At 41.0% G+C, this 16213-nt stretch overlaps 1 protein-coding gene across 1 annotated transcript in view; it reads right to left on the reverse strand.

Annotated features, from left to right (window-relative positions):
- Positions 1 to 16213, reverse strand: part of LOC139715681 (uncharacterized) — a 106584-nt gene that overhangs the window by 35868 nt on the left and 54503 nt on the right. Inside the window, exons 45-59 of the mRNA XM_071627233.1 lie at positions 15983 to 16159; positions 14859 to 15014; positions 14145 to 14311; positions 13272 to 13419; positions 12393 to 12569; positions 11297 to 11485; positions 10296 to 10418; positions 9099 to 9352; positions 8193 to 8346; positions 6842 to 7056; positions 6168 to 6342; positions 4229 to 4611; positions 2898 to 3066; positions 1485 to 1592; positions 573 to 851 (exon numbers count right to left, since the gene is read on the reverse strand). Coding sequence (XP_071483334.1) covers positions 573 to 851; positions 1485 to 1592; positions 2898 to 3066; positions 4229 to 4611; positions 6168 to 6342; positions 6842 to 7056; positions 8193 to 8346; positions 9099 to 9352; positions 10296 to 10418; positions 11297 to 11485; positions 12393 to 12569; positions 13272 to 13419; positions 14145 to 14311; positions 14859 to 15014; positions 15983 to 16159 — 2874 coding nt within the window. The remainder of the gene's footprint in view (positions 1 to 572; positions 852 to 1484; positions 1593 to 2897; positions 3067 to 4228; positions 4612 to 6167; positions 6343 to 6841; positions 7057 to 8192; positions 8347 to 9098; positions 9353 to 10295; positions 10419 to 11296; positions 11486 to 12392; positions 12570 to 13271; positions 13420 to 14144; positions 14312 to 14858; positions 15015 to 15982; positions 16160 to 16213) is intronic.

A 16213-nucleotide genomic window follows, 5' to 3' on the forward strand; every position in this document is an offset into this window, starting at 1 on the left:
TACTAATAATGACTTACTTAAAAAAAAAAAAAAAAAAAAAAAAAAAAAAAATATATATATATATATATATATATATATATATATATATATATAATATATACGATAAATATAAGGTATATACACTATATATATATAGGTAGCCAATTTTGTGATCAAACTCTTTATACTCAGTGTGAAAACTGTTCAAGCCATCACCATCACATAGATGATGTTAATGAACTAGACAGCAATCTTGTTTCTGCAGTGTTATTATTATTAAACAAGATGCTAATTACTCAACTTCATATAATACAAGGACTTCACGTTTAGTTGTTCTCTATAGTCTCTCTCATCTGTGTGATAATTTACTGTCTAGTCTTCAGCATCCTTTTCTTGCAATGTAGTGTAATGACATCTATAGATAGTCACTGAAATGCTCTTGAGATGCATTCTAACTTCTTCCATCTACTGTAGTTACACACTTTGCCTTTTTGGGTAACAGCTCTAACCAACTCTAAATAAGGTGGCAAACAATTGCATAAATGGAATAGATACTTTCAATGTGAGTGAGCATAACAGGAGCTGCTAGGTACCTCTTTCATATTCGCAAACGTAGCCGATCTTGTTGTCGCAGTCGACAGAGACCCACTTCCCATCCTCACTCTTGGACATCGCCACACACTTCCTGTAGCGCTCGTACAGCGGGTTGTTGTCTGCCCAAGAGGTGTACACCACGAACGTGTCGTCGACCCAGCGGAAGGTCTTGCCGTGGCGTCTGAAGCCGATGTTGTACTGCGCCGCGTCATAGGCGCGGACAAACTTTCTCAGGAAGCGTTGCTCGTCAAGACTCGTGACAGTGGCCAGGTGAGCACCTGACCATGGAAACAAACACCCAATAACAGAAGATGTTATATTCAGTTTGAGCTTATGTCATAACAACATAAAATGCTATACATATGAAACAGATATCTGTGTGTATATATAATTTTGTATCAAGTTTCCAATCAAAATCCTCACTTGCATTATGTATACTCACAAGAAAGAGATGAAAGGAGTCAAGCAAATAAAACAACCCAAATAATCACATAATTGAGAGGGAATTTAGAAAAAGATGTGAGAGAAGAAGTAAAATAAAGGAACAAATATGGAAGCACAGTAAAAAAAGAAAATAAGAGAATAACTCTCAGTGTCAAAACCAGATGAGCATCCAAATTCAAATGTACACATAGAATGATGCCATTTTGGACAGCATATTACAATTCCCAGTGATGAACATGTGAGTCTTCATTTCATGCAAGAAAAACCTTAACATTTCCTAAACAACAATATCCCTCCCCAAATAAGCGACAGAGAATTCTCCTCCAGCAGGTACAGACATCCCATCGTTATTCTACGTATCTGATACGCCGCATATGATATGTCTGATACCCGATACATGTACATTTCACCGACACCTTCAGAGCATGAGATGGAGACAAAGAAATGAAACTAAATGGACCACTCACCCTGGCTCTCACAGTAATTCTTCGCTGCTGACCTTGACTTGCCCTCAGTGAACACTTTATAGCATGATGTCTGGAACTCTGACCAGCCCTCATTACAGACAGTAGATACTGCATTTAAAAAAAATTTAAAAAATCAATTGGGGAAATTATTAGCAAAGAAAATCAAAACAGAGGGTTGACATTGGCAGAAAAAAATCAATAATAGAATAATGGAAAAAAAAATCAATAATGGAAAAAAAAACACATTCAAAAATTCCTGTTAACTTCTGTAGCCATACATGTATGTAATCTATGGATGGAGATGGTAGGCAGAATTATGAGATGGAAACATTGTTATTCTATACCCTATGGTAAGAGGTCATGAGAATGAAAATGAGGCATTAGACATGTACCGTACAAAAATTAACACATTTCTCAGGCTGTGCCATACAGACACCATGTCGTTTTCATCTACAGTGTATGGTGACAGGAAAGGAATTGTATTAGTACACATATTTTTTCTTTCTCTTTCACACACTAGGTGACATTTCAAACTTTGACATGATATTATCACAACAAAAAATCAAATCATGTGCCAAAAATTGCCATTAATAATAAATTAATGTTTGCAGATCGCAAAGGGGGTTAGTTTGCAATATCAATGACAATACGAATGACAGTCAAACAAGGCATGATATTGGTGTACTCTAAATTCTCGTATCAAGAACACCGAATTTTTCATCACATATCACTGTTGAGGCTAAAAAAGATTATTAAATGATAAATGGGGAATAAAAGCTTTAAGCGACAATCAATAGTTCCATCAGTACTACTTGGTTGGGTGACAAGACATTTACTCCTGCGACAGTTGTTCCAGTCTTATTTCCTCCAAGGACTTACGGATAGGGTTTGGGGTTGTGATGGGTTTTAGGTTAAGTTTAACTTTGATGTGAGAACTAGGGTTAGAGTTTGTAGGGTTATGTTTGTGAGTACTGTATACGTCAAATATTTTGCGAGGTTTTTATTTTTGCGAATTTCACGAGTCGGTTGCTATTCGCAAAATTAAAGACACGCAAAAATATTGACTCTGATCCCGATGTGAATGTGACGTACGTGTGTACACTTCTCCGTTCAGTACAGACTCCACGATCGCGAATTTAACCACTCGCGAAATTGTCGGGAATTCCCGATTCGTGAAAATTTAGACTCGCGAAATATATGGCGTATACAGTACACTGTAGAATCTATGTTCTGCTTAGCATGCAGATATTTCATGGGAGCGATTGTCGCAGGAGCAAATGTCATGGAACCATTTGGTTGTACATCATGTGAGGATTTGGATATAATCATCACACACATGTTCAGAGTGGTGCACACTAAATTCTGCCCTTTGCTCATGGGATCACATATATGACCTGGGTCAAAAAAACTTACCCTGTGCATCACAGCCATATATCTCCAGTCTCAAACCAACTGCGTCCGAGGTGTTGACCTCCGGCCTGACCTGCAGGTAGCGCAGGTCAAGAGGTCGGAGGTCGCTGTCCGTATCGTCCGTCAGCTCAACCAAAATGACCGTGTGGCCATTCGTAGGGCCATCAAAAACCTTGGAGGAAACAGCAACATTTTTCAGTATATCAATCCTAATCAATACAATGTTCAATAATCATTGGCTTTGCAGTGTCCCATGCACATCATTGTAAGATTTGATGCTTTACTGTGCACTTTGATTGTTTGAGATTTGTTTGCTTGATGGCCACTTTTCTGTTTCTGCTTGTAAACATAATATTCATGCTCATGTGAAATTTTGTGAATTTTTTTAAAAACACAAATATATTCCAATTATACATTATTATCAAAATCTCCATTCCCAGTGTGGTGGTGTTTCAGTCAACAAGCTGGCAAAAAAAATAATCTGCCACTTTGTAAAAATTCTGATTGCTACCAAGAATAGCTTCATGACAGCTCATTAAATGGTCGAGTATATTTCCACTTCTTCTGAATAATGAAACTCTATAAATGTACATCAGTCTGCATCATCATTCAATCTTGTCCTTTGAGCAAACGTCTCAAATTCATTTTCAACATCTGCCACCGTTGCCATGACTGAATGTATGCTTCCACAAAAGCACAGTCCCACTTTATTGTAACAGGAAATCATTGTTTCGGTGAATACCTCTTTGAGAAACTGCAGCTTGAAAATGAATACTGAATATATTCATTAAGACTGCTCTTCTCTGCCGGGTCTTTTATATGAAGTTCGCTAAATCACCCACACAGTGATAGGAAGGCCCTCAACTGTAAACAAGTCATGATTAAAACAAGATGAAACTTTAGGTGTGGTCAGACTGGCAAAAGATCGAGAAGATTAAGTTCGCAATCTTTGAGATCTCGAAGTTTTTTCAGTGTGACTGCAAACTTCCCGCAAAACTTCTCGCATAACTTCCCACTCCAAGTAGAGATATTTCCCTCACCCCTGCCAAACTTCTCGATCTGTTTGCAGGCGGTGTCTCCAAAGTGTGAGGCCATTGTCAATGTCATGTACAGATGTGCAGTGTTACGTCACAATCTCTAGCCATTGGACGGCGCGCTCTTTCTTCTTTCTTGCGCCCGCATACCAATGACCCAAACTTCTCGATCCAAGTTTGACTGCCAGTGTAACCGCACGACAAAAGATCGCGAAAGACTTCGCGATCTTAAACTTCTCAATCTTTTGCCAGTCTGACCGTGCCTACTTCGTAATTCTTTTATCTCATTTTGACTCCCACCTTTGCCGCGCTGCTTCCCATCTTTGCCATTGGCTTCCAGTCCACTGCGTCCTCGCTGTACCACAAACTAAACCTCTCGAAGGTCGCATTGCTGCCGTCGGGGAGGGGCACGCCCTGCACCGCGAGACCAGAGATGGTGACCCGAGTCTGGAAGTCGATCTGGTACCACTGGTCCACGGAGGAGTAGTTGGCGTCGGTGAGGAGGTCGGCCGACACCCACCCTTGCAGGCCAGAGGTAGGGTTGCTGGGGTTGTGGAGGCGGGCATACTCCGGGAGGAACTGGTCAAACTCACTGCCGTTCGATGAAGGGTATGTAGAGCTAGCGGACGCGCGGAAGGTCAGGTTGTAGGAGCGGTCAGCAAAGCCGAAGGGCGTGAAGCACACTGTTGGATGGAACAGGAAGGGGGAAGGGGAAGGGGGAGGGGGGGGAAGGCGTGGGAGAGGTTAACAATGTGCCTCTTTTAATAACATACACACAATGACACCCTCCGTATTAACTCTTACCATGCTTTGTTTGCTGATGGGCACTGATTCCAGAGTACTTTCTTCACTGAATAGTACAGATGTCAGAAAACTAATTGTCAATGAATAATATATGACTTTCTAGTTCCCCCAATCCTTATTGTGGATGGAATTAGGCAACACTGCTACACCAGAATGGGCTTGCTAATCTATGATTACTGTAGGTCATGGTGTAGGATGAATTACTCAATAACGGTGATCAAGCTTTGCCAAGTTAATCTGAGTGCCTGGGCATATAAAGCAGGGTTCCTGCACCTTTTACAAAAATGAATTCCATCACTTTTCCATGACTTTTCCATATACGTACAATTTTAGAAATTCAGGACTATTTTCAGATGCTAACTTTATGAAAACTTAAGTGGTTAGTGTTCAATAAGCAAAAATCCCCATTAAGGTAGTGTCCCTGTAAAGGGAAAGTTTGTATACCATCACAACACTATCTGTAACCAACAAGCTTTTGTGATTCTATTTGATGACATGTTCTCCTTACAAAATTACATTGCAAAAATTGCAAACAAAATTACACTAGTCTGCAAAAAAAAAGAGGAATATCATTAAAAGGTTCCATGACATTTTCCCATGATAGATCTACAGTTCTGTATTTTCTGCATGACTTTTTCAGGCCTGGAAAAACATTTTCAAACTTCCCCTACTTTTCCAGGTTTTCCATGACTGCAGGAACCCTGATCCAGGGTGCATATTAGAGTATGATGTGCTTCGTGCAGTTCTAAGGGTAAGGTATCAGACTGCAAGACTTGATTCGTTGCTAGGGCGGTGCAAGACTTGGCACCGCCCTAATGCTGCAAGACTTGGTTTGTTACTAGGGCGGTGCAAGACTTGGCACTGCCCTAATGCTGCAAGACTTGGTTTGTTACTAGGGTGGTGCAAGACTTGGCACTGCCCTAATGCTGCAAGACTTGGCACCGTGCTAATGCTGCAAGACTTGGTTTATTACCAGGGTGGTGCAAGACTTGGCACCGCCCTAATGCTGCAAGACTTGGTTTGTTGCTAGGGTGGCGAGTTGGCTCAGTCGGGAGCGCGCCTGCCTCACTGAGCAATGTTGTGTGTAAACACACCGTCCCCTCTAGCAAGAGATAAAACACTCTGTCCCTCGGATAGGACATAAAATGGAGGTCCTGTGTATGAGATTCACAACTCACACACATGCACGTAAAAGATCCCGCTTCATTCATTCATCGCAAAGAGCAGGGTGTTTAACCTGGTGAAGTGGTTCCATCTCACATCCAACTGGACCCCATGGAAGACCAGCTGAGCATAGCTGAATATGGGCTATCCAGCCATCTTCTCAGATGGAAATGAACAAACAAACAAACAAACAAATCTAGCTATATTTCTGGTTGAGCATCATCCCCCTAAAATCCTTCTGATTTACACTGAATCATTTGCTGATCGTTACCTGTAGAGGTGGGTGTGTCATCCAGCGAAACGTCGGCGCTACATGTCAACACCTCCAGCTCTTTAGAGATGCCACTGCTGTACGAGATGGGGACCACTTTGAGGTAGCGGGCGTGGAACGGATTGAGGAATGGGTTTGTGATAGAGATAGAGCTGTCGTACTGAGCTTCGAAGTCCTGCAGCATCAAATAAAGAAATGGAATACAGTTGCTGATTGACACATGAATATGCAGATACCAGGCAAAATATCTAAAAATCTGCACACTATTTCTAGCATTCAGTTTTGAGGAATTCTGAGGTGTTTTTTTTTTTCATTTACAAAATTATATATAAAAAAAGTAATCAGTTAATAAACATAAATGAGCTTGTCAGCTTCAGTATGGAACCCCTCCCACAAAACAAACCAAACAAATTCACACCAAGACATCATTCCAGGACCAATATTCATAACATCAAAACATATACATGATCACTATAAAAATCAAAATGATGAAGAGAATCATATTCCCACAGCTAGTGCTGCGTGTACATAGCCATAGCCATGTAGTTAGTTTTAGCATGTCTGTAGCATGTCTGTAGAACTACAGGCTGTTAGTTGCACATGGATAAACCTAGCATCAACCGACATCTGCATCAACATCATCTTCATCATTGCCATGGCAACGCCGTACTCACCCTCCTTGCTCCATCCTCCACGTAGAGAGCCCAGTCAAAGTCATTCTGGCTGAAGTAGACGTAGTAGCTCTCCAGGTACTGCGACCCATCGGCCAGGGTGCGCAGCTGGGTGACCTTCTGGAGGGAGCCCAGGTCCACCGAGACATAGGCGGGGTCAGACCCACTCGCCGCCACCTCATCGGTGGAGATGGAGGCGTCTACTTGGTCACTGCACGCTGGATGGAGAGAAGTAATGAAGAGCAAATACGGTGAGCAAACATCTCATTTTTTTTCTTCTTTCATGAAACAAAAACTGGGATGTTAACCCTTTGTTGCTTTAGAATTCATGTAAAATCAAGATTTTTTGAAAGACGAATCAATTCCAGAGCCAATTTGTAACTAGGTGTTTAAACTACAATAACATGAAAATTTGGAACACTAATAGAAAATGACAACTATATCTCTTGATTGTACCAAATTGAAGGGTGCTCTTTTGATGTTACCTCAATTAAAATGAAGTTCAAATTTTGGGTAATTGTCAAAAGATGGGGATTTTGTTTCCAGCACAGAGGGACCTCGGCAAATTAGGCTTGATTACAAACTGCTGTGATAAGGCATAATTGGACACAAGGAAGATGCCAACTTGATTTCGTCCAGCGAAGGATGTGTCTTTTCCTGTCCTGAATGGAGTTCACACGTGGATAGTTGGAAGTTTGGACAGGGTACCTGAATCCATGATGCTGTTTGTTCATTGTTGTAATTTTTTTTTTTTCTCTCTGCAGCCTTTTACACTTCTCTTATGTTCCTCAATGAGCTCTAATAATTTCCCAGTGAGGCAGTACATAAACTGAAATTAATATGTAGTTATTGTACACCCAATCACAATGGTATTGTTAAAAACCAACCTATGACAAATTAATAGGAAAATTTTCAATATGTACCTGTAGCAAACCTATTCATTTTTACGAGTGATTTTGGCATCACAATAGCACAAATGTCCAGGCTTATCTTAAATGGTAGGAAAATCTACAGATGACAAAAGCATTCTTCAAAATTCCTTTGCAGTCTCAGGAAAAGTAATGGGTTTTTAAAATAATTTTTCACATGGTGACAGTACAGTTTTTGTCTTGATTAATGTACCTAAAACATGTGTCATGTTCCAAGACCGCAATAGCTGCATTTCTGTTCTAGAACCTTGCCTCATTTCTATTTTCCTTATTCAATAATTTATCATTTTTCCCCCCCAAATGAGGGCTAATGAGGTGTATTTGAGTTACAACTGTACCATCTCTGTTTACAAGAATTTGAAAGCACACGGTGAACGTTGACAGAGAGAAAATTCACAAACTGTCACCGAGACACGTTTGAGTACCTGGATGATCAAAGCAGCCGTAGACCTCCAGCCGGAGACACGGCCCTGCCCCCTCCCATGCCTGGGGGAGGATGCGAAGGCCTTTGATGTTCTCCTGAGCGGTGTCGAGCGTTGTCCTCACCACCGTGCTCTTGTCGTTGTTCCCATAGAATTGCTGGGAGGGGAGGGGTAGGGGGGAGGGTAGAGGTACAGTGGTAGGAGGTGGGGAGGGGGAGGTGGGGGTAGGGGTGGGGGAGGGTAAGGGTAGGGGAAGGCAGCATGAATTGGCGGGAAGGAGCAAACCAGAAACCACTCAGTCAATTTCAGGCGATTCACGGACAAAATGCCTAACATTGAGCTCCTATTTGTCGGATGTCGACAAGGTTGAATGCTAAATTTACTATGGGTGCAAAATACACATCAGTTACAGAGATTACTGTAAAACATGATATATTCGCGGCATGAAATTTTCGCGAATTGGAGCCGACAGCCTTTTTCGTGGCATGAAATTTTCGCGAATTGCTACTGGCGTTCAATGCATGTAGTGTAGACAAAAGCTTTCGCGTGCATTTTAATTTCGCGAATTTTGGCACTCGCGAAATTCGCGAAATTAAAATGCACGCGAAAATTCCTTGTTTTACAGTATACTTGTTTAGGTCTTTATTTGTTGATGGTGTGTATTAATAGTACACATGTCATTTGATGATGAGAGCTAGAGCACTTCTAAAGTGCCGTGACATCCAATGCAAATTTAAGGTATATTCGTACATATCTGATCATCATTGATGCTGTCACAATTGTAAGAGACAAACTACAAATTTTCCTGCCTTAATCCCATAAAGAACCTTTGTATAGTACACTCTGTATTCCTCAGTCACGTCGTATTCAGCGCAAGCAATGCAAGGGAGCTTTAATGCTTATGTGTACCTTCACCATGCCACTTTCCTCGTAGTCAAACCAGTTCTCTCCATCCGTTGTCAGGGAGATGTTGTAGTACGTCACCCAGCGCTCGATGCTCCCGCCCCCTTGGACCCCCAGCATGGACAGCTGAATGGGCGTGACGAAGTCGACTTGGAACCAGTAGTCGGTGAAATTGTACGTCACCGACCTATTCGTGACGTCGTTTTCTATCAGGTATTCCGTCAGGTTGAAGTCTGGTTTTCCTTCCCAGCACAAGGCATCTAGGAAGAGTACAAGACAGGCAGATTAACCCATTGAGGACGGGCTGATTTTGCTATAACAAGCAATTCCCATATACAGCTATCGGAGTACACTCGGGGCTAGTCTTCAACGGGTTAAGAGAGGCAGAAAGGCTACCACTCACTGCAATTATTTTGTGTGATGTCACAACACATCCAGTGGGGGACTACCTGTCAGAGTAAGTTGTAACAACTAGCGTCTGGCAAATACTCTGTAATATCATGCTATATTAACCGTTGCTGCAATTTGTTTGCCAATTGGCACATAAGCTAGAGTACTTTCTTTGCGGATTAGTGCAGATATGTGGAAACTCATTGTCGATGAATGAATATTAACTAATACCCCTAATCCCATCTGTGTCACTGCAGCACTCGGCTGTTGGATCGAGGAACATTGCTGCACCTGAGGGGACTTGCTAACAAGTTGTTCAAGTTTGAATGAATTACTAAACGCTGATGAAAAAGTTTGATGAGTTATCAAGCTAAGTGTCTAAGCACATAAAGGCATAAAAAATGTCCTCCTCATCTTCAGCGTCAATATCATGTGTTGTGCCCTACTGTAAAAGTGGAAATTTTCGCGGTGTGGAAATTTTCACGCATTTCGCGCAACCAGAAGCTAGCACAAAAATAAAAGCATGCGAATATTTTTGCATGCCATATATTCCAATAGCTAATGTCTGGGGTCAGCGGAACTAAAAACATGTGAAATTCATCGCACCTGGTGAAGCACGAAAAATTACTTGTGCGAAAATATCCACTTTCACAGTATATCCATGCGAAGAGCAACAGAGTATATGGATGATACCATGCCAGCTTGGAGTAAAAACTTCATTGTACAACATACACAGCACAATTTAGTCTGATTGGATTTGCTGCTTGCATTCTAACCGAGCTGCAAATCCTTTGGTGGGAAGAAGAAACTTACTGGTGGCAGTGACTTCCAGTCTCGCATGGCTGGGTAGATTGGAGTCGTTGTAACGTGTGTTGGATGCGCTAACTTGAGCATCGGTTATTCTGCCGTCGTACATTCCAAGCGGTTCATAGCAATCTGAGAAGACATAGAGAGAATTCATTTTGATATGTTTCCACCCCCAAGGAGATTGATTTTGCTACAGAATCAACTATCAACTGAAGTCCAGTTTTGTTGCATTTCATGTCTTTCAGCAGCTGCAGTTGCCATATTCCAATACTGCTTTAAAATGCAGTCTTCTTCATGATAGATGCGTTCAATCGGATGAGAATAATGTCTCATTAGATTGCACACATGTTTGCACTTATTAGACTTTTTAGAAATTGAATAAGAGAAGAAATTATGTTTTACATTGCATCACACATAACTTATGAATAATTTGTGATTATATATTTTCTAGAGGGGGATTGGAGTTGATGAATTATGGGCCCCTCTACAAACAAAGATGTTTCCAGCATTTTGACTTACTGAAACAATTTGGAGAGAGGTAAGGTTATGACATGATCTAATTTGCAGACATGGATAAGGATACCATTCCTGCCTTGAAAGTACACAAAACTTGAACATTTCATAAATGTCATTCATTTCTGTCTACTGGTATATTCAATTACATTCTCGCTCCTCAGTATCTTTGACTTTACTCTTCGCATGAAAGTTAAATTGAATTGAGGTGAGGTAATTAATGAAGTGTCATGACCCTGACCATAACTTAATCAACCAGGTTCGTTCATTCAAGACTATATAGCGACAGAATTACTTTGTATGCTAGGCAGTGATGGACAGTTGTGACATTTACTTTCAATTAGTAATCAGTGACTGGCTTCATAGTTACAATGATGTCATACATTCAGTTTGATACAAGAGTGAGGTTACTTACACCACATGACTATTTTCTCGCTACAAAACGTCAACATTTTATCCTCTCAGAATGACACCCGCCATATGAAATCTCTCACCTCCACAGCTTGAGGTGGCACTGCAGGCCTCAAACTCCTCCACATAGTTCGGGTTGGAGCAGTCAGCCCCGCCGTGCTGGGGGGCGGGGTTGGTGCAGGAGCGAGTGCGGTGCTTGACGCCGTCGCCGCCGCAGCTGACCGAGCAGTCGATGGAGCTCCACGTGGCCCAATCCGTCCAGTCGCCATCAACTGTGGTAGGATTTTGAGTGATATATAATCGTGCACATAATTTACAGAACTTGATACACCATGTTTGCACTCTCAATCCATTTGCTTTTCTGAGACAATTCCATACTGAATTTTGAAGTCACCATAGACTTATTAATACACACGGGACCAGATTCCGGAATGGAACGGGTTAAGGTTACATTTTTCACTTAATAGCAAAATAGTGGTGGGGTAATACCATCAATGGTAAATAATTCACAGTGTGCAAGTATTGGTACATTGTGTAGAATGCCATACAAGTGCAAAAATAAAACTATGCCAGTACTGGTTATGTATTTTCTTTACTTGTCTCCTGTCCATACAGATTTAATCTGATACTAGCCATGCGTTTACCATCAGTAATATTAGACACATGGGGAATTCATCTTTCATGCTTGCTAACATCACTACATTTGCCTTACAGGACCTTACTGGTGCTACAGCGTTTTGAGGAGAAGTGCTACTCACGAGCAATTCGCAATTTTGAGCATACAGCTGATTACTTCAGTATGGTGAGAGTTTGATTATGTCACAAGGAGAATGGCCTAAGCTTCATACACACTGTGTTGGAATCAAATACATACCAAGCGGAGATTGCATTTACGTAATATGACTGCATCACATTTCTGCAAGCAGAGGAAGACGCTATAATCTATTGTCAAGAGTCTCCTTGTCGATGTACTTGTAATCTTGTTTTCTTGTACTTCTGTCATCATGTGACACTACACACTCACAACAGTTAGTATACACGCGTACCTCAAGATATGTGACATTCAACAACATGCCCATATCTATTTTTCCCTGCCAAAGCATGCTACGATCCAATCAAACAAAATCTACTAAGGAGAGAAAAGTATATGTGAGCTACTGTATTTCTCCAAAAACTCACTCGGGCAATAGTGGGTGTTGCACGATCTTTCCTCGTCGGCCGCTTCATCCGAAGGGCAGTCCTCGCCCCCGTACCTGGCCGTGGGGTTGGTGCAGGTGCGATTGCGGGTCTCCTTGGCGCCCCCGCAGGTGACCGGGCAGTCTGTCCACTCGGACCAAGCCGTCCAGTTACCATCGCCTGAGGATTGCAAGAAATATGAGGAATATTACAAATTAATCCTATCTTTGGTCACAGCATCATCTGGATGAAGGTACACTACGAAACAACACGCTCTACTTTGCTTTCTCAAGCTACAACCCTGTTCAGCATGAAGCAGCGATTAAGTTGCAAAGAAATCTACTCTCACAATATCAGGTCCATTGACACAAATGAAAATTGAGCGTTTGTTTTTCAAACTCCTTGTTCCATTCCACAAGTAATAATTTCCTTATATCACATTGCAATTGCACTTATTCTCATATTTTTATTCATTTTTGTTGTTGTTGTAATGCTCAAGATGGAACACCCGTTAAGAACACACCAATATATTTCATCTAAAAATGCCTACACTGATCCCTATCATAGCTTTCTTGCATATCTGACACATGAGCTACTCTAAGTAGTATATTTCCAGGAAATGTACTTTGTAATACAATTAGGTATAAGTAATAATGATGAAGGAGATGATGAAAATGACACTACTTCTAGTATTTCTACTACAGGTATTACCCCACTATTACTAACTACTACTTATATGTAGTACTAATTATGATGATGATAATGGTAATAAAACAATCATTACAGATAATGCCTTCCCAGCACAATGTGCAATGTAAACACCTAACAACAGCATGAACAATTATCAGAGAGGAAAAAAAGGCATCTTCAAGAGTTACTTACGAGGGAGATAGACGCCGTACAGCTCGACTCTCATTGCAATGCTGTTGTTGAAATCAACAGGGTAGAGGCGGAAGTCTGTGACACTCTCTAGAGTTTTGTGGAGCTCGTTAACGACCGTCGTGGTCTCGTCAAAGTTTCCTTGGAAAATCTGAAATAAAAATCACGATATTATCAGACATCGGGGGAAAAAAAATTGATTCACGAGCAAGTGACGTTTTGATAATATAATAGATTTTGCAAAGAACTGCTCAGTTGATTACGATAATAGGAATAAAAAATGCATTCAGTTTTGACAGCTTTACACCTTGGTGAGTGTGGTCCTATTCATTTGCTGGATGATTAACCCACTGAGGATGAGTCCTGAGAATACTTGGGTAGGGGTCTATGGAAAATGTATGTTGTAGCAAAATCAGTCCGTCCTCACTGGGTTAAAGGATATCAGCTAGTGAGAAGCATTACATCCAATAGCACAGAACTAGCCCTTGGCTTGATAGGAAGAGCCCGAATTGAGGTATCAGCACAGAAAGACAATATTCCAGCCTGTATTTCTGTATATAATCATAATTACTAATTTCTAGTTCAGAGATATCTTCCAATTCAATATACATTGTATTGCTTGAATATTTTTCCTCTTTTTTCTTTTGTCAGTGACTACTTAATGCTTTCGATCAATAGCTTACTGGAATTTTGTTTGCATTAGACAAGTTTGGCGCTTATAATATTTCATTGAATCTATTTTACCAAGGCAACAAATCACAGCATACAGCATAACAAGATGATGGGGAAGAACATTAAATATATTTTTGCATATTGCTATACCTAGACAAAATATCCTACATTGATCCAAAAAGTTTGAATGTAATACTTTCTCACCTTTCTTGCTCCTGCCTCCTTGAAGTTTCTGTACACACCCTCGCTGTCCTTGTACTTCAAGTAGAACGTCCTCACCCAGTGCGCGGAGTCGTCGTTGCCAAGGCGACCCTGAATGGCAATGCGTTTCAGGTTGACAAGATCGGGGAGCTCGATTTGCAGGTATGGCTCTGTCAGGAGATGAATCATGGGATGGTGTAAAGGTCAGATGAAACAGAATGATACTCAATACCAAAATACATTGTGATTGTAAACTTTAACCCTTGACTTCAACCCCAGCAGTTTTCTTTCATTATATTGAAATTTCGTTATACAAGTAACCGAACAAATAAACAATAAAAAAAACATAGAAGTGATAATTTTCCGACCTAGACTTTTATTTTGTTGTAACCAGAATTCTGTTGTAACCACAATTTTGTTATAACCGAGTTTGTTATAATGGGAGTGCACTGTAATAAGGTCTTCTTTATCCAGGGTAGCCTTTTCAGTGTTGCCACTGCTCTACCAGAGGGCCCTGCTATTATTTTTACCCCAGCGTTGCCAGGTACCCATTTATACACCTGGCGGGTGAAAACATCATCATCAAGGTGTGAAAGAGGTAACTCTGAGAGCTGTGGTCATCTGGAAAAAATGCTGATGACACTGAAGAGGCTACCCTGTGTAAATGATGTCGTATTATGGACAGGTCTTTATTACGTCAACCAAAACTCCTCTCACCGCTGTCGGAGTCGTCCGGCGTCCAGGCTTCGTTGCGGTCGCTAGCGTCCAGCCTCGCGTACGTCGCCAAAAAGGCGTTGCTCTTCTTAGACGACGCCGTGATGAGAATGTCACTGCGAGAGGTGTTCGCCACGCCCAGGGCATAGTCATTGGAGTCTGTGAAAAAAGGAGAGGGTGGGTATTTGCAGGTTTATCATTGCGTGAGTATTCTCTACCTTTTGATGCTATTTTCCTTGCATACACATTCATCATGGATTACAAAGCTAGTATGAACAAGAAATCAAATCCTGTGAAACAGGTATTCATGAAGAAAGCATTAAAAGAAGACAGAGAGAGAAATTAATTGTGTGACTTTGTTATCATCATCATCTGGTGAACTTCTTGAAGTAGGAGAAGTTCAAAGAAATATGACAGACAGAAAGAAAATTAAATCAAATTTAAATGACCTCTTTGACATTTATTTTTGTCACAGTTAATTCAACAAGTGTCAATCACTGATATCTAGAAATGCATGTCATTGGATCCAGCTTTAAGACAAAGGCACTTCACTGACATTAATACAATTTGAAATTGTGCTCATCCTTCATCCGAAGAGCAATGAAATAAAGTAAAGATCAGAACATCACTAATTTCAAACAAATAGAAACATGAGATTATAATAATCATATGCTGTATGTACGAATCACATCCATAAGTCTGAAATAATGATTGATGGTATTGTCAAGAAAATGGATTGCGGCGGCATTTACACGCAAAGAATATAGACACCACAGAACTTTTAATATTTCCTTTTGGATTGGTCGTAGGTTTACTCAGCTTATGGCATAAAAAGGATACGTTTCATATTCACATGATGAGCTTACTCTCTCTGGGGTTGTACTCAAAGAAATACTGTGAAAATCAGCGTACCATTACTCCTTATCTTTCTCTCTCTCCTGAAATAAGACTTGTTGGCGTCAACTTATGTGAAAGAAATAATCAGCCATATTTCTAGTGTCAGAGATACCATGTTGATGGTTTGAAAGTTAGAGTTTGCTAAAGTACAAATAGTTACCCCCCCCCCCCCCATATCGAGATTCTTAATCCTTTGCAAACCAAAACGAGTTTCAAGCATGAGAACTCACTGTCGCAGGTGTCCGTTCCATTGCAGGAGGCCCAGCGGTGCGTGCTACCGGAGCAGGACTGGCCCCCGTACTGTGGGGCGGGATTGTTGCAGTCTCGCTCCATTTGATGAGTGCCCCACAGGCCGCAGCTCACCGAGCAGTCACTGACCGAGTACCAACTACCCAGGCTGCCATCGACTGAGATGTAAAAGAGGAATATCACAAATGAGAAATCCTGCTAAAAGTACAAAA

This window comes from Diadema antillarum, unplaced genomic scaffold (genome assembly GCF_040938485.1).
Source record: "Diadema antillarum isolate AM-2024a unplaced genomic scaffold, OU_Dant_1.0 scf00000006, whole genome shotgun sequence".
Taxonomy (NCBI): Eukaryota; Metazoa; Echinodermata; class Echinoidea; order Diadematoida; family Diadematidae; genus Diadema; species Diadema antillarum.